Genomic DNA, 27,576 nt, shown 5'->3' on the forward strand with positions numbered 1-27,576 from the left:
AACTAGCTCCTTCTGAAATATATTCAGTGATTTGGCCTCCACAGCCTTCTGTGGTAGAGAATTCCACAGGTTCACCACCCTCTGCGTGAATAAATTTCTCCTCATCTCAGTCCTAAACGTCCTACCCCGTATCCTGAGACTGTGCCCCCTCGTTCTGGATTCCCCCAGCCAGGGGAAACATCCTCCCTGCATCCTGTCTGTCTAGCCCTGTCAGAATTTAATATGTTTCAATGAGATCCCCCTCTCATTCTTCTAAACTCTAGTGAATACAGGCCGTCAACCCAATCTCTCCTCATATGACAGTCCTGCCACCCCAGCAATCAGTCTGGTGAACCTTTGCTGCACTCCCTCTATGGCAAGTATATCCTTTCTTAGGTAAGGAGACAAAACTGCACACAATACTCCAGATGTGGTCTCACCAAGGCCCTGTATAACTACAGTAAGACATCCTTGCTCCTATACTCAAATCCTCTTGCAATGAAGGTCAATATACCATTTGCCTTCCTAACTGCCTGCATGTTTGCTTTCAGTGACTGGTGTACAAGGACACCCAGGTCCCTTTGTACATCAACACTTCCCAATCTATCATCATTTAAATACTCTGCCTGTTTTTCCTTCCGAAGTGGATAACTTTACATTTATCCATATTATACTGCATCTGCCATGTATTTGCCCACTCACTCAACTTGTCTAAATTGCCTTGAAGCCTCTTTGCATCCTCCTCACAACTCACAATCCCACCTAGTTTTGTGTCGTCAGCAAACCTGGAAATATTACATTTGGTTCCCTCATCCAAATCATTGATATATATTGTGAATAGCTGGGGCCCAAGCACTGATCCCTGTGGTACCCCACTAGTCACCGCCTGCCACCCCAAAAAAGACCCATTTATTCCTACTCTGTTTCCTGTCTGTGAACCAATTTTCAATCCATGCCAGTATATTACCCCCAAACCCATGTGCTTTAATTTTGCACACTAACCTCTTATGTGGGACTTTGTCAAAGGCCTTCTGAAAATCGTGTGTGCTACTGTAACTAATCCAAGGAGTTTGGAGCACTGATGTGGCAACAACTGGTTTAAGAGTCAAATTATGTATCTATTTTAAAAATTAAAGAATTATGAAAACGTACCCTCAGAAGAGAGTTTAAAAATACAGTAGACTTCACCTTCAACTTTTTTTGTACTTCAGGTGACATGATGAGTTGCACATATTTCATCATGACAGCAATTAGGAGCATAGAGACTTGTGGAGATTGTATCAGGGTATCAATTGGCAAGTCAGGGAATTCCCATTTCTTTTTCCATGCATCATCAACCCTGGCTTAGCAAGAGATAGTTAACCGTATACCTTATACGCTGAAGTTCAAGTGCAGAATTCCAAGCAATGACATGGAGCAACACGTGCCTGGGGAAAGGGTAGTTTGAGAGTGACTGAAGGGGGTTGCACTTTGTCCATTTCTATTTTAATTCACTAAAACAATTAATAATTTCATCTACGGCTTACAAATCTACAATGTGTGCAGTATGTTTAAAGATCTTCCACCCAAGCTTCCAACTAGACTGCAAAACAGTTTTCACCAAGCTTTAGAAACAAAACACACTTACCATCTTCATCCACAGTAAGGTCGACCACCTCTGCTGTGCTTTGTCTCAACGGCTGGATAACTGTAGATATTCTGTTCCGGCTCCGTTGTTCCTGAGGTCTGTTCTGTGAGCTAGAGCTTTGGCCCCAGTGTACCCTTGAGTGGCCGACAAGTGTGGTGTAAGACCTGGAAGCAAAGCAATTGAGAAATGTTAGCTCTTAACTAATGTTTGTTTCGGAATAGGAAAACTGAGCATGGTCACTTGGGACTGTGAATTTCAACTCACTGAGAAAGCATAAACCATTTTTGTCATCAAGAAAGTTAACATTTTCTATAACTGGCTATTGGAAATGGATGTTCTATTTTAGTATGAGTGCAAACTACATTTAGCAGATAACAGCAGCTGGTTTTACAAAATGTATCCAGTTAATGCAGTGCTATTACTTAATTGATCAGCAAAAGAACGATGTTATAACTTGGTGGGATGGTGTCGAAGAGGTTAAGAAGGAATGGAATCCAACAATGCCCTATCAAAAGACTAATAGACACACAGATTTTAACGATTTGTTGAATCACACTGAACTCCAAACCAAAAATGGCATCAGTTTTTGTCATCCCACAACTAATGAATTACTATTTCAGCCTCTGAGAGACACCCCAAAAAACCTATGTTTATTTCAGGCTAAATAATGTAACATCCTGCAATTAACATGATTTTTGTATAGAATTTGGACTTCGGTATCCTATTACGGTCATTACAAGAACTTCCATGTCTCAAAATTAATATTTGCATTGAAATTAAAGATTTAACTCATACTAAGTTCTGAACAATAATTTTCATTTTTCTTCAAGTATGATACCCTATGAATGCCTCAAAAATACCTCAAGCTTCCACCCATTAAGTAGTTTTTGCCAGGCCTCAGTGCTAATGAGATTGAATCTAGGTCGATAATGGGATTAATCCCCATGATCTTAGGCTGTCAAGAATGAGGTATTTGTACAGGAGCTCATTTTTACTTCTAAGTAAAGTTGCACAGCAGGCTACTTTCTATGTAAGGATATTTATGTTATCATTCAAAACTATTTCAAGAAAAATCATGAGAAAAATATACATAAATGATACACACATGCCAGATCTAATCTGCAAGCAGGAAGTGAGAAACAATTTCACAGCCAGGGAGAGAAAGAGACACAGGAAAGTCATTGTTCATTGGAGGGGACCTTCTAGAGCATCAAAAAAATGTTTTTTAAATTAGAGAAAGCAGATATTAAACTACTCTTCCCCCTACCTTATGCTCTTCATTATACTATGTCTTTTATGCTTCCTAGTGCCATGCATTTGGCATCAAAATTGTAGCATGGATCTGCTGAATCTCATTCTTTTTTCAGCTGTACCTCCTTCAGGATTGTGTCTGGTGCAATCAGGCTGGCATGATTGATACCGTGTTGTTCAGTCCCACTTGCTCATGCCAGCTGGGTAATATATCAACAATTCTAGATTTCTGTAGTGTGAGGTGCTTATTAACCTAGGCAGGATTGAGCTCCAATTGCCTAATAGCAATACTTCATTTGAAGCCTTCAATTAATAATCAGGAATACCATTTTTAAAAATTAATTAAGTTCTCTCCTCCTTGCTCCAGTTAAACAATTTTCTATATTGACACATCTGTCCTGTGGTTTTCTGATTATCGTCATTAGATGTGTCGGTGGTGATGTTGCATTTTTTTTTTAGGGAGGCTTTGAGAGTGTCCTTTTAGCATTTCCTCTGCCCTCCTAGTGATCGCCTATCATTGCGGAGCTCGGAGTAGAACACTTGTTTCGGGAATCTTGTGTTGGGCATGCGGACAATGTGGCCCGCCCATACAGTTGGTTGAGTGTGACCAGTGCCTCGATACTGGGGATGTTAGCCTGGGAGAGAACACTCACATTGGTAAGCCTATCCTGCCAGTGGATTTGCAGGTTTTTGCAGAGGCAACGTTGGCGATATCTCTCCAGGGATTTACGGTGTCTGCTGTACATTGTCCATGTTTCTGATGTGAACAGGAGGGCAGGGACCACAGCTGCTCTGTAGACCATGAGCTTGGTGCTGGATTTGAGGTCTCTGTCTTCGAACACTCTGTTCCTCAGGTGTCCGAAGGCTACACTGGCGCATTGGAGTCGATGTTGGATTTCAGGGTCGATGTCTGCTCACACTGGGAGGAGGCTCCCGAGTTTTGGGAAATGATCCACACAGTCCAGAGGCTTACCGTGGATCTTGATGGTCGGGGGGCAGTGTTGTGTGGCAGGAGCGAGCTGGTAGAGGACCTTTGTTTTCCGGATGTTTAGCCTGAGGCCCAGTCTCTCATATGCCTCGGTGAATGCGTCGCCGATGATTTATAGCTTGGCCTCTGAGCGTGCACACACGCAGGTGTCATCTGCGTACTGCAGCTCGATGACAGAAGTTGGGGTGGTCTTGGTTCTGGCCTGGAGACGTCGAAGGTTGAACAGTTTCCCGCTTGTCCTGTCGGTTAGCTCCACTCCGGCAGGGAGCTTCATGGTGATGGGGTGGAGTGTTGCAGCGAGGAAGATGGAGAAGAGCGTTGGTGCGATGACGCAGACCTGCTTGACCCCAGTTTGCACTCGTATTGGATCCGTTGGTGAGGATCACGGCTTGCCTGTCATCGTGGAGCAGGCGGAGAATGGTGACGAATTTCTGCCGACAGCCGAATTTGAGGAGGATGCTCCACAATCCCTCACAGTTGACAGAGTCGAAGGCCTTTGAGAGATGGAAGAAGGCCATGTACAGAGGTTGATACCGCTCCCGCACTTTTCCTGGACTTGTCGTGCGCTAAAGATCATGTCTATTGTGCCTCTTGATGGGCAGAAGCCACATTGAGACTCAGGGAGGAGCTCTTCGGCCACTGGAAGGGGGCGGTTGAGGAGGATTCTCGCGATGACCTTTCCCGTGGCAGACAGTAGGGAAATCCCTCTGTATTTTCTGCAGTCGGACCTATATCCTTTCTTGAAGATGGTCACAATTACGGCGTCTGAGATCTCCCGGCATGCTCTCTTCCTTCCAGACAAGGGTGATAAGGTTGTGTATTCGTGTCAAGAGTGCGTCTCCGCCATATTTTAGTACTTCAGCAGGGATTCCATCTGCGCTGGGGGCCTGGTTGTTTTTCAGCGGTTGAATGGCTTTTTCGACCTCACAGCGGGTTATGGTTGTGCTGAGATGGTGGCGGGTAGCGTGTTGCGGGATGGTGTCGAGGGCACTTGCGTCGAGGACTGCGTCTTGGTTGAGGAAGTCCTCGAAGTGCTCTCTCCAGCTGGCATTGACTGCCTCTCTGTCTTTGATGAGCGCCTCTCCATTTTTGGCTCTCAGTGGGGTAGGTCCCTGGGTACTCGGATCGCAGATGGCTTCAAATGCGCTGAAGAAGCCGCGCACGTCATGGTTGTCGGCAAGTTGCTGAGTCTCCTGCGCTCTTTCCACCCACCATGTGTTCTTTAGGTCACAGGTTCTTTGTTGCACCTCGGCCTTCAGTTGCCTGTAGGCTTGTTTCCTCTCGCTCGAGTTTTGGTGGAGCTGCCAATTCAGGAACGCCTTGCATTTGTGGTTTAGGAGATCCTGGATCTCCTGATCGTTCTCGTCGAACCAGTCTTGGTGTTTCCTGGTCGAGAGACCAAGCGTCTCCTCGCAGGTGCTGACTATTGTACAGCACCGGCAAAGGAAAATGTGATTGTACTTTGATGGATCCATTGTTCTATCATCACTCATCTAAGTTCTTGTTTCACAACTTAATAATCCCAAACTTCCATTAATTTGTTGTTATAAGAAACAAAGAACCTGCATTCTTCAAAAATTCACATCATAGTGGCAATTTTCTTTTAAAATTTTCCCCCCTCTTCCTTGCAAGAATGTTTACCACAATGTGTTCTACAGCTGGCAGGGCAAGACAAGCTTATCTGCAAGCCTCTCCACAGTTGCCAGCAATGGTGTTTGTACATGCACAGCAGGATATGCAAATTGAACAAGGCAAGTTGGAGAAAGTGAGCATATTCCCTTTCTCAGAGATGATGTCCCACGTTTGTCCATGTAATAGCCTAACCCGAAACTGCTGAAGCTGGATCTAATAGGAAGCTCTAAAACATTAGTTTACAAAGCAATGGAGCAATTCTGTGTTGTTCCTAAAGACTTCAATGCAGAAATTGTTTATGCTATGCAAAATTAAATTTACAATTGTGTGGAAACTTCAGGTTCCTTCTCGCAGTCCTGTGATACCTACTAATCATCAAGTTCAGTGAATGAATCATTCTGGAACCACGATCACCTTGAGGAAAAGCAATGAGCCTCTTGACTCATAAATGAAATAAATTAGTCTTCAACAAAGATGTGTTGATCATGAAACATTCAGAAATAGCTGTTTCAATGACACCTATTATTGTGGCAGAGGTACTGCCTAGGAGGCCGGCAATAATTGGTTTACACGTCAGAGAAATCTGGAAGAACGTCATTAACCATTGCCTGCCTTTGTCCTTACCTCAGCAGAAACCCTTACCTATCCTTTTGTCACCTCTAAGCCAGATTGCTTTAATGTCTTTTTTGGTCTCCAATTCTCTACCCTCCATATAATCCAACTGGTCCAAAATGTAGCCATCCACACCAAGTCCTGCTGACCATTTTTAACTGCTAGTACCTCAATGTATTAATTTAAAATCCCTCTCATCTTCAAATTCCTCAATGACCTCACCCAATCCTCCCTCTGCACCTTTTAGCAGCCTTACATCCCCTCCCATATCATTTGGTTCAGAGTCTGGCCTTTTGTGCAACCTCCTCCCTTTGCCATGCTATTAGTGGCAGAGCCTTCAGCCATATTGATCATACTCTCTGGAACCCTGTCATAAACCCCTCCATCTTTCCTCTCTCCATCTTCAAAAACGTTCTCAAAATCCATCTTTTTGATCAAGTGTTGGTTACCCATCCTAATCTTTCCCTCCAAGACTCAGCAAATGTTCTCCATCTATTCCCATTTTTTCCCCTCTCCTTCCTCTATAAAGTGCTTTGGGACATTTTCTATGTTAAAAGTACTATGTAAACACATGTTATTGTCATCAATATCTCCACCAGTAGACCCTCTCTAGCCAGGGAATACTTCAATTACTCTGGAAAAAAAACAAAGCTGAAATGGATCTTCAACTGCAGGATGCACAAAACAACAGTTGGTAGGCCAGAAAATAAGCATATAGGTCACTGATACAAAGCACACAATAAATGTTTGGCTGAGTTGAAGGCTGTGGGTTCAAGCTCCATTCCAGGACTTGAGCACAGAATCTGTTCCAAATGGATGTAAAAGATCCCAAGACACCATTCAAAGAGCAAGGAGTTCTTCCAGTGTCACACAAGGAGAACTCCTTGCTCCTCTTCATTCAATGCCCTGGGGTTCAAATGTCTACCTGACAGACCTGTCAGTTTAACATTAATTGTGGAGAAGTTACTAGAATCTATCAGAGACAGTGAATGAGCATTTGGACAAGTATCAGCTGATCAGAGAGTCAGCATGGATTTATGAAGGGTAGATCATGTCTGACTAATTTAGTTGAAATTTTGAGGGAGTCATCAGCATGGTGGATAAGACAGTGTCTAAGGATATTGCCTATATGGACTTCCAGAAGGCATCTGATAAGATTTCAGACAACAGAATATTAGCAAAAATTAGTGCACAGAATTGGAAGTAAACTTGTGATACAGGTAGGTAATTGGTTGGGAAGTACGAGGCACAGATTAGGAATAAAGGGTTCATTCCAAGTGGCAGGATGGGACAAGTATTGCTCCCCAGGGATCGGTACTGGGGCCTCAGCTTTTCACCATATACATTAATGACTTGAATAAGGAATAGAGAGTTGTATATTCAAGTCTGAAGATGACACTAAGTTAGGGGGCACAGTAAGTTGTGTGGATGGGAGCAGGAAGTTGCAAAGGGACATAGTCTAACTGAGTGGGAAAAACTACAGCAGATGGTGTTCGATGTGGGGAAGTGTTCAATTTGGATCAGAAAAAGACAAATCTGAATATTTTCTTAATGGCAAGTGACTAGGAGCTGTGGAGGCACAAAGGAACCTAGGTGTCCATGTATGCAAGTTACTAAAAGCTAGTGCACATATACAAAAAGTAATCAAAAAGGCTAATGGAATGTTGGCCTTTATCTCAAGGAAGTTGGAATACAAAGTGAGGAAGCGATGCTTCGGTTGTAGAGCCTTGGTCAGACCTCATCCAGAGTACTGCATTCAATTTTGGGCACCGAACCTCAAAAAAAATATGGGCCACGGAAGGGTTACAGTGCAGATTCACCAGAATGATACCAAGGCTTAAAGGGTTAAATTATGCGGACAGGTTGCATAAACTTGGCTTGTATTTCCTTGAGTTTAGAAGGTTGAGGGGTGATCTAATCGAGATGTTTAAAATGATAATGGGTTTCAATAGGGTAGATCTGGTGGGGGAATCCAGAACAAGGGAGCATAATCTTAAAATTAGAGCTAGACCATTTAGGACTGAAATCAGGAAGGACTTTTTCCACACAAGGAGTAATGGAAAACTGGAACTCGCTCCCCCAAAAAGGCTGTGGGTGCCGCGCCAATTGAAATTTTCAAGGCTGAGATTGATAGATATTTGTTCGGTAAGGATATCATGGGATATAGAACAAAGACAGGTAAATGGAGTTGAGGTACAAATCAGCCATAATCCAAATGAATGGCGGAACAGGCTCGAGGGGCTAATATAGCCTACTCCTGTTCCTATGTTCTAATTGCCAAAACAGACAGATGGGGCCTTTGTGTATTGCCTCATCAAAAGGATAACACCTCTGATAATGCAACAGTCTCTCAGTAATGAACTACGGTGTCAGCCAGAGTTATGTTCTGAAGTCCTGGAAAGGTACTTCAACAAATATCCCTTTTGACTTAGATGAGAGAGTCCTAACAGCTGAGTCAAGCTGTCGCAGATCAAATAAAATCAGCACATTTGAATGTTAAATGTGGATTAAAATACCAGGTTTCAGCACAAGTGCAGTAAAAACTGAATGTGAATAGATCTGATGACAGCTCTCTAGAGTCAGAATTTATTAGTGCCTCTATAGAGTTCACCGCAACAGCCACAAACTTCATTGTAAAGTGTAGGCATTAAACATATACTGTTTGTTGCAGATACAGAAGAGTATCAAGGTGGAACCGGAAAATATTTTCTTTAGGAAATGGAATTCGTACTTGCAAAAAAATTATCACTAACATAATGATAATGGACTCCAAGCAGCCCCAGCCTATGCACTTCCTGCAGTGTAGAGGATAGGGCAGGGAGCCCCAGTAAGGTGGGGGGGGGGGGGTGCCTGGCCTCATTACATTGCAGTGCTGTCAGTTGTTCTAAATGCTGGACCACTGCTTCTTTTCAATTTTAAGCTACTTACCTCATTCAGGAAATTGCCAGAGGAGAGTTTTGGTGCTCATGAGTAATGTGTGCTCTTGGAATTCAGATGCCATGTTTCCATCTTGGCACATCAGCAGTGACAACATAAAATTTGGTGCAGAAATCACTGCTTCACATATATTTTTGTGTCACTTAAGTAAGGGGACTGCAGTATGTGTGCATATCTTGCATTCAAATTGCATTTCTAATAAAGTCTAAAGAAATTCCAATATTCGGCAATTCTTGCACTTCCTTTTTCAAATTCCCTCTAATTAAAATGTACACTCCTCCGAACTATGCAATACCATGTGGTAGTTTCAAGAAACAATCATTTAAATACAGCCGTCTTCAATTTTTAAAATAATTTATATAAACAAATTCGGAATATTTGGAGCGTACTTCTCAGCACAATGCACGTTATCTCAGCTATATTTTAAATAATCCATTAACTGACAAATTTACACTTATAAATTCACTTGCAACCACCAATACTTCCTTACACAAAAAGCTAAAACTTAGTTGCCAGTAGATATATATACAGCTTCACTAAGACGATACCAGGGATCAGTGGTTTTAATTACTTGCTCTCGAGGCAGTACAAAGAAGGTTCACTCGGTTAATCCCGGGGATGAGGGGGCGGACATATGAGGAGAGGTTGAGTAGATTGGGACTCTACTCATTGGAGTTCAGAAGAATGAGAGGCGATCTTATTGAAACATATAAGATTGTGAAGGGTCTTGATCGGGTGGATGCAGTAAGGATGTTCCCAAAGATGGGTGAAACTAGAACTAGGGGGCATAATCTTAGAATAAGGGGCTGCTCTTTCAAAACTGAGATGAGGAGAAACTTCTTCACTCAGAGGGTGGTAGGTCTGTGGAATTTGCTGCCCCAGGAAGCTGTGGAAGCTACATCATTAGATAAATTTAAAACAGAAATAGACAGTTTCCTAGAAGTAAAGGGAATTAGGGGTTATGGGGAGCGGGCAGGAAATTGGACATGAAGCTGAGTTCGGATCGGTCAATGCCCTGTGGGTGGCGGAGAGGGCCCAGGGGCTATGTGGCCGGGTCCTGCTCCGACTTCTTGTGTTCTTTAGATTTGTGGTTGGGATCAGATCAGCCATGATCTTATTGAATGGCGGAGCAGGCTCGAGGGGCCGATTGGCCTACTCCTGCTCCAATTTCTTATGTTCTTATGTTCTTATTACGAGGAGACACCAGAGAAACTACGGCTTTTAAAAGAGCAAAGAATGTTAAGAGATCTAATAGATATGTTCAAAATTAAGATATTTCTTCCTGATCTAAGTTATCAAAACCGATTTCCACTAGTCATTAAATTGGTAACTCGAGGGCATAAATTTAAGATCACCAAAATAATGACGGCAGAAGTTAGATTTTTTTTTAAACACAAAGTATTGTAAGGACAGGGAATACCCTACTAGAAGCATTGGTGGAAGCAGAATCCTAACTAGCTTTTAAAAGGGAAGTGGATAAATAAAGACTATTAAAAGGGTTCGGGGAAAGGGATTAAGTGGACAATTCTTTCAGAGAGCCAGCATAGGGCACAATGGGCCAAATAGCCTCCTTCTGCACGGTGCAATTCTATGTTTCTGTAGCCAGCTTCCTTTACTTTCATAAGCACATACTGTACTCACTAAATATGGGCTTATCTTCTGCAACTAAGTCATGCATCCAGAAATATATCGTTCACTGCCCTGAAAATATATTTAGCCTTTCTTTCATTTTCAATTCTTTACTGAAAGTTCACATATAAAGTATGCTGTTTTCCTGATCTATAGTGTGGAAAAAAGGTAAGATATCCAGCATTACCAAGGGTAGAAGGAACCCAAGGCATGCATCAAAATTCTCACCTGTCTCAAATTCCACTGAAATCTTGAAAGAAGTACAAGCACACTTATCAGGCCAAATGGAAGTCCATCTTCATTTGACTTGGTCAGATTCGTAGCATCAAATATTTTAACAATTGCAACATCTATATTTAATTTGCACACACAAGATAATACCAATATTTTTCTCCCTTCAACATTGACCACTGATCTTCCACTCTTATGTGCTCATACTTAAACTTCATCGTCAATCTTGTTTTCGGTATAGAAAATTTCTATTGTTCTATTTTGACCTTTCTAATTATTTTCTCCCATCCTCCCCTGAAGGCACTGGCACCTGCTGGTGCCGAAGCAGTGAGGGCATTCAACTGCGGAGGACATCATAGCCAAGCCTCTCCCTGTCCTCATCAGACATTTGCAGAGCAAGCTTTCCAACAGTAACCACAGGATAAGGATCGTGGTGGTGAGGGGGGAGGGTGGAGAACTACCTTTTCCCTTCCCTAGCCCAGGTGATGCAGAGGCCAACAACGGTGCCCTAGCTACTACTGCTTTGGCTGAGATCATCCAACAGCACAGACCTAGAATCAAATGTTTTGGGGCAAAAGTAAAACTATAGATTCTTTCATAAATGTCACAATTTTTATTCCTTGCAACAAATATTGAGGATTATCCAAGTGAACAAAAAGGTGGTTTCATTTAGGAGCAAATGTCCTCAATGTTGTAACTGTTTCAGGTCAACAACAAAAAAGACAAAATGTTGTTTTTATGGTAGCACCATAAACATAACTGCTTTTCAATATCTTGTACTGCATCAAAATAATAGCATAGAGAAGATAATTTGATAGTGCACATCAACAAAATAATGTGTCTTTAAAGTGCAACTTAATTAATCCTACATGAAACTTCTGAAGGCTGCATAGAAATTGGAAATTGTACCATTTACACTACAATTTTGAAAAAAATTCAAATGTAGTACAAGCATGTAATTTCTGATTACATTTACAATATTACACTACAAGTATTTAAAATGTGAAGCTTATTTGTAAAATTGTAAATAATAGAAATCATACAATGCAATACTGTTCAGTGAATATTGTATATAGTTAGTGTCTGTCCAATTGTTATGTAAAATTCCTCAAGTCTTCAGTTTGTTTATGGTAGCTTAATAAATATCAGAATAGCATGGATTTGTAAGTTGGTTTCATGTTGGGTGATCAGATCAACCTGTATCTTTCTGAAGCATGTTGAGCTGAGTTTGAAGTTATTCAGGCCTGCATGCTACGTCAGTAGCTTAGTATTTGCCACACTTGTAGGTGTTTTCTTCGATAAAGAGTAGGCTTCAGAAATTAGCTAATGCTCAGAGGTATCTTATCTCACGTTTTCATGTACACTGACAAGCTTTGTTCTAGCTTTTTTTTAACACTTCCGCTAGTGATGCCTGTTCAGATCACCAGAAAAAAAATTGGCAGTTCTGAGGGAAATACTTCAGGCAAATACAATTGGAAGAAGATATGATATGCTTCTTAATTTTTGAACAAGTCAAATCAGGGGTATTGCCTACAAAAATGGGTCAAATGATCAAAATCAGTTACATTTATTTTTGATTGCTCGAACCAGCTCAAGTCTATTTTGCAAATCTCTATGCAGCATAATTTACCTCTTAAACCCAAAGATCCTCCAAGAGTTCTGTTTTTTGCATTATTCCAGTTAAGCTACTTTTATATACAATGCTTTCAATATTAATGGGGTGCCTTCTTGGGCACAAACCCAATGCAAAAGTGCAACAAAAATGAGTAAATGTACATCAGCATATTGTTATTGAAGCCACTTAGAAGAGCAAGAGAGTTTGAACTGTAGCAGAAAAGCAGCTGCTGTGAAGCTCTGCCAAAATGGTAACCTTTTCAAGTTAGAAACAAACTTCATATTTTTAATGAATGAAAACAGCTGCCTATCTCGCCAGTTCTTTGCAAACATTAAAATTTGCATAGGCTGTAGGAAGCCAGCAAGTAACATTCTGTTCATGTATTTGACTACGCATGTGTGCAGCTCTGCGGTCACATTATCACAATGATGTGAACGTGCAGTGACATAGTGGCTCCGTTTGCAACATTGTGAAAACAAAGCCAAATAATGAAATCTTCCATGATGTATAAAAAGTACTGCATTAAGTGCAACTTTGTTCTTCTCTCTCCTTCAAAATGCACCTGGAGAGGGGGAGCGAGGGAATGCAATCAATGCAGAGCCATCCATGTATTGATAATGATAACTGAAAATATTAGACATGTACAGCCTTAAGTTATAATAAACTATAGGCTCTATAGGAGGAGTTCCAGAGGAGCTTTCAATTCCATACAGATTTTTGAATAGAACTCCATCATAGCTTATTGGAGAGCAAGAGAGAAAAAAAGTGTTAGACTTCAAAAGTGGGAATTACTATAAAGGCAGGGCAATTGGATTTTTCACCAGTGCAATCAGACGGTCCCGAGAGGTAATATGTTACTCGTGTTTTTGTCCAGATAATGAAATATTTTACTGGTTACAAAGCTACTGCACAACGCAAACGGTGTTCCACTAACTTGCTGCATTATGGAGTTACACAACATAGATTTGTCACTGCAATTCTACGTGTTAAATTCCCAATCTTGGCTGTACCATCAGGTGGAAAGCACTGACTTCAGACCTGGAAGGGCAGGGGCAGGACAGGACAGGAGACTGCAAGCTCTTGATTGGAGATTGCAAAACCAAATAGCTGAATCATGAACATGAGCAGATATCTGTGCTTAGAGGCCTTTACCACAATTTCCTCTGCTAACAACTTACCTAACAGGACACTGCTTTAATCAGCCAATCACTTCATGGTAGAGCTAATACGAACATGCTGTATGCCATTCTAATTAGCATGATTAAACTATTGTAGTGACCATCACAAACTAGTTATATTGTGCAACTAATGAGCAAATAGCTTTTGCTCTGCTTCAATCTTTCAATACTTTTCATTTAGTTGTTTACCTTGACAACCAAAGTACACACGAACAAACACCCTTGTGTTCACTTTAATAAAAGAAATTAAAACTGGGGACTTGATGGCACAGCGGATTAAAACATTGTCCTTTCAACATTTTTATGGTGTGGACCTGTCATCCATGTTGTTACAGGTTCAAACCAAAGTAACACCCATAATTCAGCAAAAGCAGGCAACAGTAGTCTCACTCAGAAATATCACAGGTACAGTACAGCAAGTTTTCCTGAAATTAGAGTAAATGATATTATAGGAGTAGAACAGAGAGAAATAATAGAGTTGAATAAACCTGTGTAATAGCCTACCTTAGAAGTGCTCAATGAAGACATCAGGGGCATGAATGGTAAAACAGTTTAATTTCTAAATACAGATGTCCTTCATGTTGATAAGCACAAAAAAAAACTGTTGTTTTGAAAGAGAACTGAAACTGGCAAGCATACTTCTCATCCCCACTCTTACTGAACTCATGCCAAGAGACTAGCAAAATGCAAATTAATGTTTAATTCTGTGAATATACATTTGAACATTCACAGACTTTAGCAAGTGAAGTGAAGTTCATATCTCATCATAATAACACAATGTTCGATCTGCCTTTCATTCTAATCATTACTCTGGAATGTATAAATCAAATTTCTAAAAACCTGTAAGTACATATCCAATACCTTTAACTTCTGTACAGGTTGTCCCTTATAAATATTGTTTTGTTTTTAAGCAAGTGAAATAAGGCATCATAAACTAGGGTTTCAGGTAAGATTTATTGATCACGTGAGTATTAGCCAATAAATAAATTTTATTTTCCTTTTTGTCTAACTTTATGTGCCAATTGAAAACGATTTGTTTACTTGCACAATGGAAAGAAAAAATATAAAAACCAATTAAGAGACGGATTCATGTAAAAATATATTTCCAACTCCTGAATAGTTTTTTGTATACTGTTTGATGAGTTGAAATTACCTGTATACTGTTTAATTTCTGATAACATAAAAAGTAACGAATAAGGAAGAAAAACATCAAAACAATCCATACAAGCAATAATGAATGTATCTCAAGTGACTAATTAACCGAAGATAGAAATCTGAAAAGGAACAGATGCCATTTGACTGCAATTCTCCTTCAAATGCCAAAAATGAAACAGTGGTTGCACCAACAGATGCACTAGGACACGGACTCTCAGCAGGATGCCACAAATTCATCTGATAAGTTTTATTCATTGTAGTTTACATATGGGCGCTTAAAGCAGCAAAAATACAAAATCAACACAGTTACATCCATCTAGCTTCTTTTTTTGTTACTTACTCTAAACTTTTACATTTTAAAGATAATTTTTTAAAAATTAAACAAAATTGTAAGCCATTCAGCCCCTCGAGCCTGTTCCGTCATTCAATGAGATCATGGCTGATCTGTAGCCTAACTCCATTTACTCGCCTTGGCTCCATATCCCTTAATAGCCTTGGCTAACAAAAAGCTAGCGATCTCAGATTTAAAATTATTAATTGAGCTAGCATCTACTGCTTTTTGTCGAAGCTCCACATTTCTACCACCCTTTGCATGAAGAAATGTTTCCTAACTTCTCTCCTGAATGGCCTGGCTCTAATTTTAAGGTTTATGTCCCCTTATCCTAGACTCCCCCATCAGCAGAAAAAGTTTAACTCAATTTACCCTATCAATTCCTTCCAAAATCCTAAAAACCTCAATATAATTAGCCCGTAATTTTTTATATTCCAGGGAATACAAGCCTAGTTTATGTAATCTCTCCTCATAATTTATCCATTGGAGCCTTGGTAACATTGTGGTGAATCTGCGCTGCATTCCTTCCAAAGCCAATATATCCTTTCTAAGGTGCGGTGCCCAGAACTGTACACAGTAGTCCAAATGTGGTCTAACCAGGGCTTTGCATAGCTGTAGCAAAACTTCCTCCTCTTTATATTCAAGCTCTTTATTTATAAAGGTTGACACCTGACCACTACATTTTAGTGATTGTGTACATGGACCCCTAAATCTCTTTGGACCTCCACTATACCTGACTTTTCACCATTTAAAAAACACTCAGATCTATCCTTTTTTGGTCCAAAATGGATGACCTCCCACTTACCCATGTTGAAATCCATCTGTCACAGTTGTGCCCACTCACTATCAATGTTTCTTTGTAATTTTATACTGACTTCTGTACTACTTACTATGCTACCAATCTTTGTGTCATCAGCAAACTTGGATATATGGCGCTCTATTGTGTTATCTCAGTCATTAATAAATAGTGAATAGTTAAGGCCCCGGTACAGATCCTTGTGGGACACCACTAGTCACTTCCTTCCAATTCGAGTATTATCCATTATCCCTACTCTCTGTCTTCTACCGCTTAACCAATCTCCTAACCAGGTCAATAATTTGCCTTCAATTCCATGAGCTTTAATTTTAGCTAACAGTCTCTTGTGAATGTTGCTGTAGTCTACAGGTAGTTATCATCAAAATCCTGGAACTCCCTTCCTAACAGCACTGTGGGAGAACCGTCACCACACGGACTGCAGCGGTTCAAGAAGGTGGCTCACCACCACCTTCTCGAGGGCAATTAGGGATGGGCAATAAATGCCGGCCTTGCCAGCGACGCCCACATCCCGTGAACGAATAAAAAAAAAATTGCCCAGAGGCCATGTGCTGCCACATTGAGTATGCAGCCCTATCCACAGTTCTATCAGTTTTCCCACGGGGAAATCATAATCTCGTCTCCAATGTGCTAGTAAATCCAGGCTTCACACTGATAGACTACTTTCACAGGCATGATTAAAGCTAGAGACTATAGCACTATGAATTTTGTGTAAGCCTGCCTTTCTCATTCACCAGTGAGAAAGCGAAAGGAGGAAAGGAAGAAGGAAAAGAGGAAAGAAAGGAAGAGGAAAGAAAGGAAAAAGAGAAAGACAAAGAAAATAATGTGGGAAGGATGAGAGACAGAAAAAAAAAAGAGACAAATGGACAGAAAGAGAAAATGGGTGAAGGTAATGAAAGAGAAAAAGCTAATAAAAATATACATTTTTGGTGAATATGAATATTTTTATTAGCTTTTTCTCTCATCCACTAAAAGGTTTAAACATTTACCTTTTTGACAACTTTTTGCTTCAGCTGCTTATACATTACATCAAATGGCCCTCCTCCTTGATCTGAAACCACCTATAGTGCCCAGCTTGGCTCAGTCATAGCAACTCATTTCTGAATCAGGAGATCGTGGGTTCAAGGCCTACTCCAAGATTTGAGCACACCTTATTATCAACGGGTCTGCTGCACATTTTAATGAGGCCTCTGTACTCCTGTTGCGATCTCAACTTTGCTTTTGAAAGTGGGCAATAGTGCTTTGTCTTCATGGTTACATTTAACTACAGAAGGGCAAACAGCGCTCTATAGAGTCTATGTAACATGTAGATCACTGGTTCAGGCCTTTACTGGCAAGTCAAAAGCAGTTTCATTTTCTTTGTAACCTAATCGTTGTCATAAAGCATATTTAGTGTACTTTATGGGTGGGGCAAGGAATAGAAACATGCTTGAGCCAACTGACTTTTTTGTGTGATATGCTGCTTATGTAATGCTTTTAATTCATCACTTTAGATTGCTTCCACCACCATTTCCCTTCAATAATAGCTGAAAATGTTCTCTCCAAACACAACCAAAGTTTGGAAGGCCACAATCACAAAATATATTGGTAGATGTTTTTCACTGTTGAAGTGGACATAGATTGAAAATCTCACGTGCCGATCATTACACTTCACTGAAATCCTTGCGACAATACCGCCTGCTCCATGCAAATTTTGTCTGCTTTTGTAGAAGAAATTTGTTTGTTAAAATATTTTTAAAAGGGAATTTAATTACTACCAGTTTTTCCCCCTGAATGCAGGCCCTTTCTTGCGCCACAACATGCATGTCACTCTGCAGACTCATCACGTCCACCAGTTCGTACCCAAAGTTGACAAAATATTGTTTAAAAATCTGTTAAAAGATCTATTTAAACTCTCAAATCTGCAGTATAAACAGTTCAAAATTACAGATTAATGGTCTATGGAAAATAATCCACTCTTTTGACCATAGCCAAAATAACCAAATTGCATGGTCAACACAACTTGGTTTGTTTTCCATAACATTGGTCCCTGACAAATATACTATGTCAAACTAGGGTTTTCTTTAAAACTGCAAGACTCCTACAAAAAGACAAAAAAAGTATCCATCAGTTATCCCCAAACTAAGATTTTCTCAGGACGCTTACTTTTTGTTAAGTTATCTTTCGAAGTTTGCCGTGCTTGTTGATGACATTCTGATGCATATGGAAATCAATCATGCTATCTGGTCCTAGCCAGCGGTTTTTGTGGATGCCAGACAGATAACAGATTAAGAATAGTAATATAGTAACAGTTTCAGGAAGAAGATCTTCAGTCCATCTAGTCAACCCATCCACAGTATTCCCTTGGTGATCTAATAACCTTGAATCCTGTTTGTTGAAAGAACCTGTCTGGTTCCTTCTTGAAACCTATTAAGGTTTCTTGTTCCACCACCCGTACTGGTATACAACAACAACTTGCATTTATATAGCACCTTTAATGTAGTAAAGCGTCCCAAGGCGCTTCACAGGAACGTTATCAAACAAAATTTGATACCAAGCCGCATAAGGAGATATTAGGACAGGTCAAAGAGGTAGGCTTTAAGGAGCGTCTAAAAGAGAGAGGGGTAGAGAGGCGGAGATGTTTAGGGAGGTAATTCCAGAGCTTAGGAGCTAGGCAACTGAAAGCACAGCAAAGTGATGAAAATCGGGGATGTGCAAGAGGCCAGAATTGGAGAAGAGATCTCGGAGAGTTGTAGGGCTGGAGGAGGTTACAGAGATAGGGAGGGGTGAGACCATGGAGGGATTTGAAAACAAGGATGAGAATTTTAAAATCGAAGCGTTGCTGGACGGGGAGCCAATACAGGTCAGCGAGCATGAAGGTGATGGGTGAACGGGACTTGGTGCGAGTTAGGATATGGGCAGCAGAGTTTTGGATCAGCTCAAGTTTATGGAGGGTGCAAGATGGAAGGCCGGCCAGGAGGGCATTGGAATAGGTGAGTCCAGAAATAACAAAGGCATGGATAGGGATTTCAGCAGCAGATGAGCTGAGGCAGGGGTGGAAACAGGCGATGTCACAGAGTTGGAAGTAGGCGGTCTTGGTGATGGAGAGGATATGGGGTCGGAAGCTCAGCTCAAAGTCAAATAGGACACCAAGGTTGATAATGGTCTGGTTCACCCTCAGACAGTGACCAGGGAGAGGGATGGAGTCAGGGGCTAGAGAACAGAGTTTGTGGCAGGTACCGAAGATAATGACTTCGGTCTTCCCAATATTTAGCTGGAGGAAATTTCTGCTCATCCAATACTGGATGTCAGACAAGCAGCATGACAAATCAGAGGCAGTGGAGGGGTTGAGAGAGAGGGTGATGAGTTAGAGCTGGGTGTCGTCAGCGTACATGTGAAACCTGACATCGCGTTTTCGGATGATGTCGCCGAGGGGCAGCATGTAGATGAGAAATAGGAGAGGGCCAAGGATAGAGCCTTGGGGGACTCCAGTGGTAATGGTGCAGGAGCAGGAAGAGGAGCCATTGCAGGTGATTCTCCGGCTACGACTGGATAGATAGGAATGGAACCAGACAAGGGCAGTTCCACCTAGCTGGAAGTTCCTCTTGCATTTCCTATTTTGTTCAGTTGTCCTTAATTTGTAAATATAATTTTTTTTTTTAACATCCACCCGAGAGGTCAGATGAGACCTCAATTCAACATCTCATTTGAAAGACAGCACCTTCATCAGTGCAGCACTGAAGTGTCAGCCTAGATTATGTGTTCAAGTCACTGGACTGGGGCTTGAACCCACATCGTTCTAACTCAAAGGCAAGAATGTTACCACTGAGCCAAGGCAGACACCTTCAATATCAGTATATACTTGAATGTTTCAAAAAGGAACAATCTTGTGCAAGAATGTCTCATTATCAAGATGTGGTAAATACTGATTGGGATTGTGACTCAGTGCTACTATATTATTCCAGATTCTTATTATCCTGAACTATAATTTTGAAGCTAAGTGACAAAGAAATTTCAAAACTCTACTTTTCATATAACATAATATGCAGTTACTATTTTTTCACTTAATTTTGCACCCAGAAAACTAGTTGATGTACATACCAATTAAATAAAAAGTTAACGATTTCTTCAGATTTCTCGATGGTCTATCCTATTACCTATCAAATAGTAGCCAAGCAACTCACGTTCAGGCTTCTGTAACCAGCTGAAAAGGAGCCCGAGTTAAACTTTTCTTATACACTGCAGGGAAATATATACTTCTCAAGTTACCGATAGGCGAGTTGAAATCAGAAACTACTATGTGGGGAACAGTGTGAAAATATCGCAATGACAAAATAACATTTAATTGCACTTTTTCCAGGATCATTTCAGTTGAGACAGAAATAAAATTTATTAATGCATGCTCAAGTCCCTTTCTGAAATGTGAAATCCTAGTACATATTTCATCCATATGCAGTATTATTGTTGTTACACCATTGCACCGGGTTATTATAAGCTTCATTTAAAGGATTACTTCAGGATACAATTACTCATAGGTAAGGCCTTGTAGGAACCTGGGAATATTCCTTTGAAACAGTTCTGTAAATCAATGTTCAAAGGTCTGAGAGCTTTGACCTGCTACAAACTTAAAGACATCATGCTCACCTGCAATTATCCCCAACAGTGACGATCTCCACTTCACTGTCTGTTGAGGTAACATTGATTTCTTCATTGGCAGTAACCTGGGGAGCTGAGGTGGCCTCAATCACCACAACATCCTCATCAATATTTCCTGGAAACAGCACAAAATTTAAAATCAGCAACAATTTAACATGTACAACAAAATATGTGGTCTTGAAGTTTCAGTTACACCCAGTGTGACCTACATACATAAAAGTAGCTTATCAAAGGCAAGAATACTGCAGGTATTATGGTTATTATATAGTTAATAACACTAAAATGTACTGTGCTAATCTCAAACACATCATACAAACACAAAGCCTCCAACAAACCTCTGGGTTTTTAGTGCATCAGTTTTTCACCCAGTGGAAACTTTTCCTGAGTAAAATTCAAATATTCATTGATTTATGAAACTGAACTTCTACACCGTAAACACAAGTTACCGATTTGACTGCACTATGAATCTCACAAACCAAAAAGTGGAGATTCAAAATACATAGTCAAGTGTTGGTACTCCACTGTTACCATAACTGAGTTTGGAGTAAGCCCACCTCTGACTAACAGAAAAATCATGATTTCAGGAAGTCTGAAATACACAGCAGTGAGTACCTCAAAAGAGAAAAGGCAGGTTCATATTTCAGGAAGGGTCACAACTCAAAATATTAATCTGCCGTTTCTTTTTTCAAATGCTGATAGACCTGCTGTATATTTCCACCATTTTCTGCATCATGTCTGTGGTAGTACTCTGCACATGCCTCCCCAGGCACAGACAAGTGCTAGGGCAAGGGGAAAAAAGTATACCTTTCAACTTTTATTTGTAGATATTTATGTTGCAGATACTGGTTTCAAAAATATTTGTTTAGTGCACTTATAATGCTCTCTCTCTCAGGGAATCACAACAGCAAAATTCAGTTGTTTGAGAACACAACGCATGCAGTACTGAAACCTGAATCTGTTTCAAAAGAAAATTCTACTTGTTTTTGTTTTACAAGTATGGGGACATGGGTACTGTCCAGAGGGTAAAGTGCAACAATTGTGTGCCTGTAAAAGATACTTACTTCTGGTCAATTGAATGCATTTATTTCCTTCACAGAGGCTTGTTACACGTCACAAGCAACTGAGGGAGTTTTGAGTTTGGAGTTTGCAACTTTAATAAAAAATATATATATCATTTAAAAAGCAAGGAACAAATAGGGAGTGAAAGTGCTGCCAAAATTATGTGAATCTGATTTTATGCATCACCCCTGAAACACGTTATTGCCTTCAATTCCCTTCTTCCTAATCATTAGTCAAAATGCCAGGCATAATAATAGTTAAAATAAATCTTTGGTGAGCTACAGTTAACTCAACAAGAGTTCAAATCCCACCGTGGCAGTTTGAGAATTTGAAATCAGTTTTAAAAAATCTCAATAAAAGTGACCACAATTGTCATAAAAACCCAACCGGTTCACTAATGTCCTTTAAGGTTGGAAACCTGCCGTCCTCACATAGTATGGCCTGTATGTGACACCAGTCCTACCAACGTGGTTGACTCTCAGCTGCCCTCTTAAGTGACCGAACAAGCCACTTAGTTGCATCAAATCACTAAACAGCATGTGGGAGCACCTTCGCCACATGGACCGCAGCAGTTTAAGTAGGCCCACCACCACTTTCTCAGTGCAACTAGGGATGGGCAATAAATGCCGGCCTTGTCAGCGATGCTCATCCTAAGAATGAATAAAAAGAAAACTGCCTCATGTCACCTCTGGCTCTTTTGCCGATCCCCTCTGGTTATTGACCCATCTGCCATTGGAAACAGTTTCTCCTTATTTACTCTGTCAAAACCGTTCATGATTTTGAACAGCTCTATCAAATTGCCCCTTAATCTTCTCTGTTCTAAGGAGAACAACCCCAGCTTCTCCAATTTCTCCACATAACTTAAGTCCCTCATCCTTGATACTATTCTAGTAAATCTCTTCTGCACCCTCTCTAAGGCCTTGACATTCTTCCTAAAGTGTGGTGCCCAGAATTGAACACAATACTTCAGCTGAGTCCTAACCAGTGTTTTATAGAGTTTTAGCACAACTGCCTTGCTTTTGTACTCTATGGGCTCGATTTTACACGTAAATTGCGGGTGGGTTGGGGGCGGGGGAGGGGGGCTGCCAAAATTGCAGAAATGCAGAGCAGGTTCAGAAACCGGCTCCAATCTGCCGACTTCAGAGATCCCCACAGATGCACCTGTGTGCGCACGGGCGTCCCGAATCCAGAAGTCCCAACGGCAATTAAAGCCGGCCGAATGATAGTTAAAGAGCCAAATGTGCCTCATTGAGATACTAAAGGCACTTTATTTGTGACAAAGCAGGTAGATAGAACGATTTTTAAACTTACCTGGGCGGCTTTCCCACGGCTTCCAATTCATGCCTGGTGAAACCAGGCGTGAAGGGCCGGATCAGGCAAAAAGAAACGAAATAAATTGAAGAACAAACCATTGCACGAAGTTAAAACACAAAATCAACCTACCTTTCCACCCTGCTCCGATGTCCCCCTCTCCGATGTCCCTCTCTTCACCCCCCCAACCGATCTTCCGATGTCCCCCTCTTCACCCCCACCACGATCTTCCGATGTCCCCCCCTTCACGCCCCCCACCGATCTTCCACTCTCCCCCCAAGATCTACCACTGACCCCCCCACCGATCTTCCACTCTCCCCCCACCCCCACCGATCTTCCACTCTCTTCCCCCCCCCCCACCGATCTGCCACTCTCCTCCCTCCCCCACGATCTTCCACTCTCTACCCCCCCTACCGATCTGCCACTCTCACCCTTTCCCCCCCCCAACGATCTTCCACTCTCTTTGCCCCCCCCCAACGATCTTCCACTCTCTTCCCCCCCCCCAACGATCTTCCACTCTCTTCCCCCCCCCCAACGATCTTCCACTCTCTTTCCCCCCCCCCAACGATCTTCCACTCTCTTTCCCCCCCCCAACGATCTTCCACTCTCTTTCCCCCCCCCAACGATCTTCCACTCTCTTTCCCCCCCCCCAACGATCTTCCACTCTCTTCCCCCCCCAACGATCTTCCACTCTCTTCCCCCCCCCCCACGATCTTCCACTCTCTTCCCCCTCCCCCACGATCTTCCACTCTCTTCCCCCCCCCCCACGATCTTCCACTCTCTTCCCCCCCCCCCACGATCTTCCACTCTCTTCCCCCCCCCACGATCTTCCACTCTCTTCCCCCCCCCCCACGATCTTCCACTCTCTTCCCCCCCCCCCACGATCTTCCACTCTCTTCCCCCCCCCCACGATCTTCCACTCTCTTCCCCCCCCCCACGATCTTCCACTCTCTTCCCCCCCCCACGATCTTCCACTCTCTTCCCCCCCCCACCGATCTTCCACTCTCTTCCCCCCCCCACCGATCTTCCACTCTCTTCCCCCCCCACCGATCTTCCACTCTCTTCCCCCCCCCCACCGATCTTCCACTCTCTTGCCCCCGCCACCGATCTTCCACTCTCTTCCCCCCGCCACCGATCTTCCACTCTCTTCCCCCCCCCCCACCGATCTTCCACTCTCTTCCCCCCCCCCACCGATCTTCCACTCTCTTCCTCCCCCACCGATCTTCCACTCTCTTCCCCCCCCCCACCGATCTTCCACTCTCTTCCCCCCCCCCACCGATCTTCCACTCTCTTCCCCCCCCCCACCGATCTTCCACTCTCTTCCCCCCCCCACCGATCTTCCACTCTCTTCCCCCCCCCCACCGATCTTCCACTCTCTTCCCCCCCCCACCGATCTTCCACTCTCTTCCCCCCCCCACCGATCTTCCACTCTCTTCCCCCCCACACCGATCTTCCACTCTCTTCCCCCCCCCCCACCGATCTTCCACTCTCTTCTCCCCCCCCACCGATCTTCCACTCTCTTCCCCCCCCCCACCGATCTTCCACTCTCTTCCCCCCCCCCCACGATCTTCCACTCTCTTCCCCCCCCCCCACCGATCTTCCACTCTCTTCCCCCCCCCCACCGATCTTCCACTCTCTTCCCCCCCCCCGACGATCTTCCACTCTCCTCCTCCCACCCCCCACTTATCTTCCACTCTCCTCCCCCCCCACCCCACCCGATCTTCTGTTCCAGCACCAAATGACGTCTCTCTCTCTCTCTCTCTCTCTCTCTACCACCATCCCCCCCGTCGCTTCATGATGCGGCTCCTGTCGGCAGCTAGCCCGTCATTCAGGTTGGCTACCGGGTACGAAACCCGGAGAGAACGTTAATCACCATCAATTACGATGCAATTGCGTCGGAAACGGTAAGCTTTGTTTATGCAGGTTTGCCACGCGGACCTTCATCCCGCCGCTGCCAACCCGCCACTATTTCAAAATTGAGCCCTATGTCTCTATTATTAAAGCCCAGGATCCCATATGCTTTAACAGCCTTCTCAACTTGTCCTGCCACCTTCAAGGATTTGTGTATGTGCACCCCCAGGTCTCTCTGTTCCAGCACCCCCTTTAAAGTTGTACCATTTAGTTTATATTGCCACTCATCATTCTTTCCATCAAAATGTATCACTTCACACTTCTCTGCATCAAATTTCATCTGCCATGGGTCTGCTCATTTCATCAGTCTATGTCCTCCCGAAGTCTGTTACTACCCTCCACGTTGTTTACTACGTTTCCGAGTTTCGTGTCATCTGCAAACTTTGAAATTATACCCTCTATACTCAAGTCCAGGTCATTAATATATATCAAAAAGAGCAGTGCCCCATGGGGAACACCACTGTATACTTCCCTCCAGCCTAAAAAACAACCATTCACCACTACTCTCTGCTTTCTGTCCCATAATCAATTTTGTATCCATGCTGCCACTGTCCCTTTAATCCCATGGGCTTTAATTTTGCTAATAAGTCTATTATGTGGTACTTTATCAAATGCCTATTGAAAGTCCATATACACATGAACCCTTTCCGTTACTTCAAAGAACTCAATCAAGTTAGTCAAACATGATTTTCCTTTAACAAATCCGTGCTGACCTTCATTTATTAGCCCATACTTTTCCAAGTGCTAATTAATTGTCTCAAAGTTTTCCCACCACCGACATTAGGCTGACTTGCCTGTAATTGCCGGGTTTATCCCTCTCCCCTTTTTTGAACAGGGGTGTAACATTTGCAATCCTCCAGTCCTCCAGCACCGTCCCCATATCTAAGGAGGATTAGAAGATTGTGGCCAGAACCTCTGCAATTTCCACTGTGACTTCCCTCAGTAACCTAAGATGCATCCCATCTGGACCGGATGACTTTTCTACTTTGAGTACTGCCAATCTGTTAAGTACCTCCTCTTTATCTATTTTTATCCTATCCAATATCACTACTACCTCCTCCTTTACTGCTACAATGGCAGCATCCTCTTCTCTAGTGAAGACCACTGCGAAGTATTCATTTCGTACCTCAGCCATGCCCTCCGACGCCACAAGAAGATCCCCTTTTTTGTCCCTAATCAGTCCCACCTTCCTTTGATTACTCTTTTACCATTTATATGTTTATAAAAGACTTTTGGGTTCCCTTTTATGTTAGCTGCTAATCCATTCTCATACTCTCTCTTTGCCTCTCATTCCCTTTTTTAGATCTCCTCTGTACTTTCTGTATTCAGCCGGTTCTCTACTGTATTATGAAGCGTACCTTCGTCATAAGCCTCCCTTTTCTGATTCATTTTAATCTCTATATCTTTCGTGATCCAGGGAGCTGTAGCTTTGGATGTCCTTCCTTTCGCCCTCGTAGGAATATGTGTACTCTGTACCTGAACCAACTCCTCCTTGAAGGCTTCCCATTGTTCAATTACTGTTTTGCCTGCCAATTTTTGATTCCAATGCACCTGGGCAGATCCCTCTTTAACTCACTGAAATTAGCCCTCTTTCAGTTAAGTATTTTCACATTTGATTGTTCCTAGTCCTTTTCCATAACTCTTCTAAACCTAGTGATGTTATGTCACTGTTCCCCAAATGCTCCCCCTCTGAAACATGCGCCACCTCATTCCCCAGAACTAGATCCAGCATAGTTTCCTTCCTTGTTGGGCTAGAAGCACACTGTTCCAGAAAGTTCTTGTACACATTTCAGGAATTCCTCCCACTCTTTGCCCTTTACACTATTACAGTCCTAGTCTATATTGGGATAATTGAAGTCCCCCATTATCACAACTCTTATAGTTCTTGCATCTTTCTGTAATTTGTCTGAAAATTTGCTCCTCTATCTCCCTCCCAACTATTTGGTGGCCTATAATATACACCGAGTAGCATAATGGCTCCTCTATTGTTCCTTAATTCTAACCAAATAGATTCTGTCTTTGACCCAACTACATCATCCCTTTCCAGTGCTATAATGATTTCTTTGATCGATACTGCCAACCCCCCACCGCCCCATCTCCTTTCCTTCCTTCCCTATCTTTCCTGAATACCTTGTAGCCAGGAATATTAAGTACCCAATCGTCCTCCTCTTTGAGCCAGGTCTCTGTTATTGCCACTATATCATAGTCCCATTTGGTGATCTGAGCCTGCAGCTCACCAACCTTATTTATCACGCTACGTGCACTTACAGGGTGGATGCTGAGACACTGTTTCCCCTGGTTAGAGAGTCGAGAACCAGGGGTCATGGTCTCAAGATAAGGGGTTGGTCATTTAGGACCAAGATGAGAAAAAATTTCTTCAGACAGTTGTGAATCTTTGGAATTCTCTACCCGAGGGCTGTGGATGCTCAGTCGTTGAGTATATTCAAGACTGATAGATTTTTTTTCACTAAGGGAATCAAGGGATATGGGGATAGTGCGGGAAAGTGCAGATGAGGTAGAAGATCAGCCATGATCTTATTGAATGGTGGAGCAGGCTTGAGGGGCCATATGGCCTGCTCCTATTTCTTATGTTCTTATTTATGCACGTGCACTCCAAACTCACCTTAGTCTGCCTCACATTTTCCCCCTGTCTGATCCCTCCTATTTCTGAACTCTTTTTT

The 27,576-nt window shown here is 42.4% G+C and overlaps 1 protein-coding gene across 4 annotated transcripts in view; it reads right to left on the reverse strand.

The window, feature by feature from the left end:
- rnf111 (ring finger protein 111) overlaps window positions 1–27,576 on the reverse strand; it is a 128,854-nt gene that overhangs the window by 31,070 nt on the left and 70,208 nt on the right. For all 4 annotated transcript variants that reach the window (XM_067971497.1, XM_067971496.1, XM_067971499.1 and 1 more), the window contains exons 3-4: window positions 20,603–20,729; window positions 1,607–1,770 (exon numbers count right to left, since the gene is read on the reverse strand). In XM_067971497.1, coding sequence (XP_067827598.1) covers window positions 1,607–1,770; window positions 20,603–20,729 — 291 coding nt within the window. The remainder of the gene's footprint in view (window positions 1–1,606; window positions 1,771–20,602; window positions 20,730–27,576) is intronic.

This window comes from Heptranchias perlo, chromosome 34 (genome assembly GCF_035084215.1).
Source record: "Heptranchias perlo isolate sHepPer1 chromosome 34, sHepPer1.hap1, whole genome shotgun sequence".
Lineage (NCBI taxonomy): Eukaryota > Metazoa > Chordata > Chondrichthyes > Hexanchiformes > Hexanchidae > Heptranchias > Heptranchias perlo.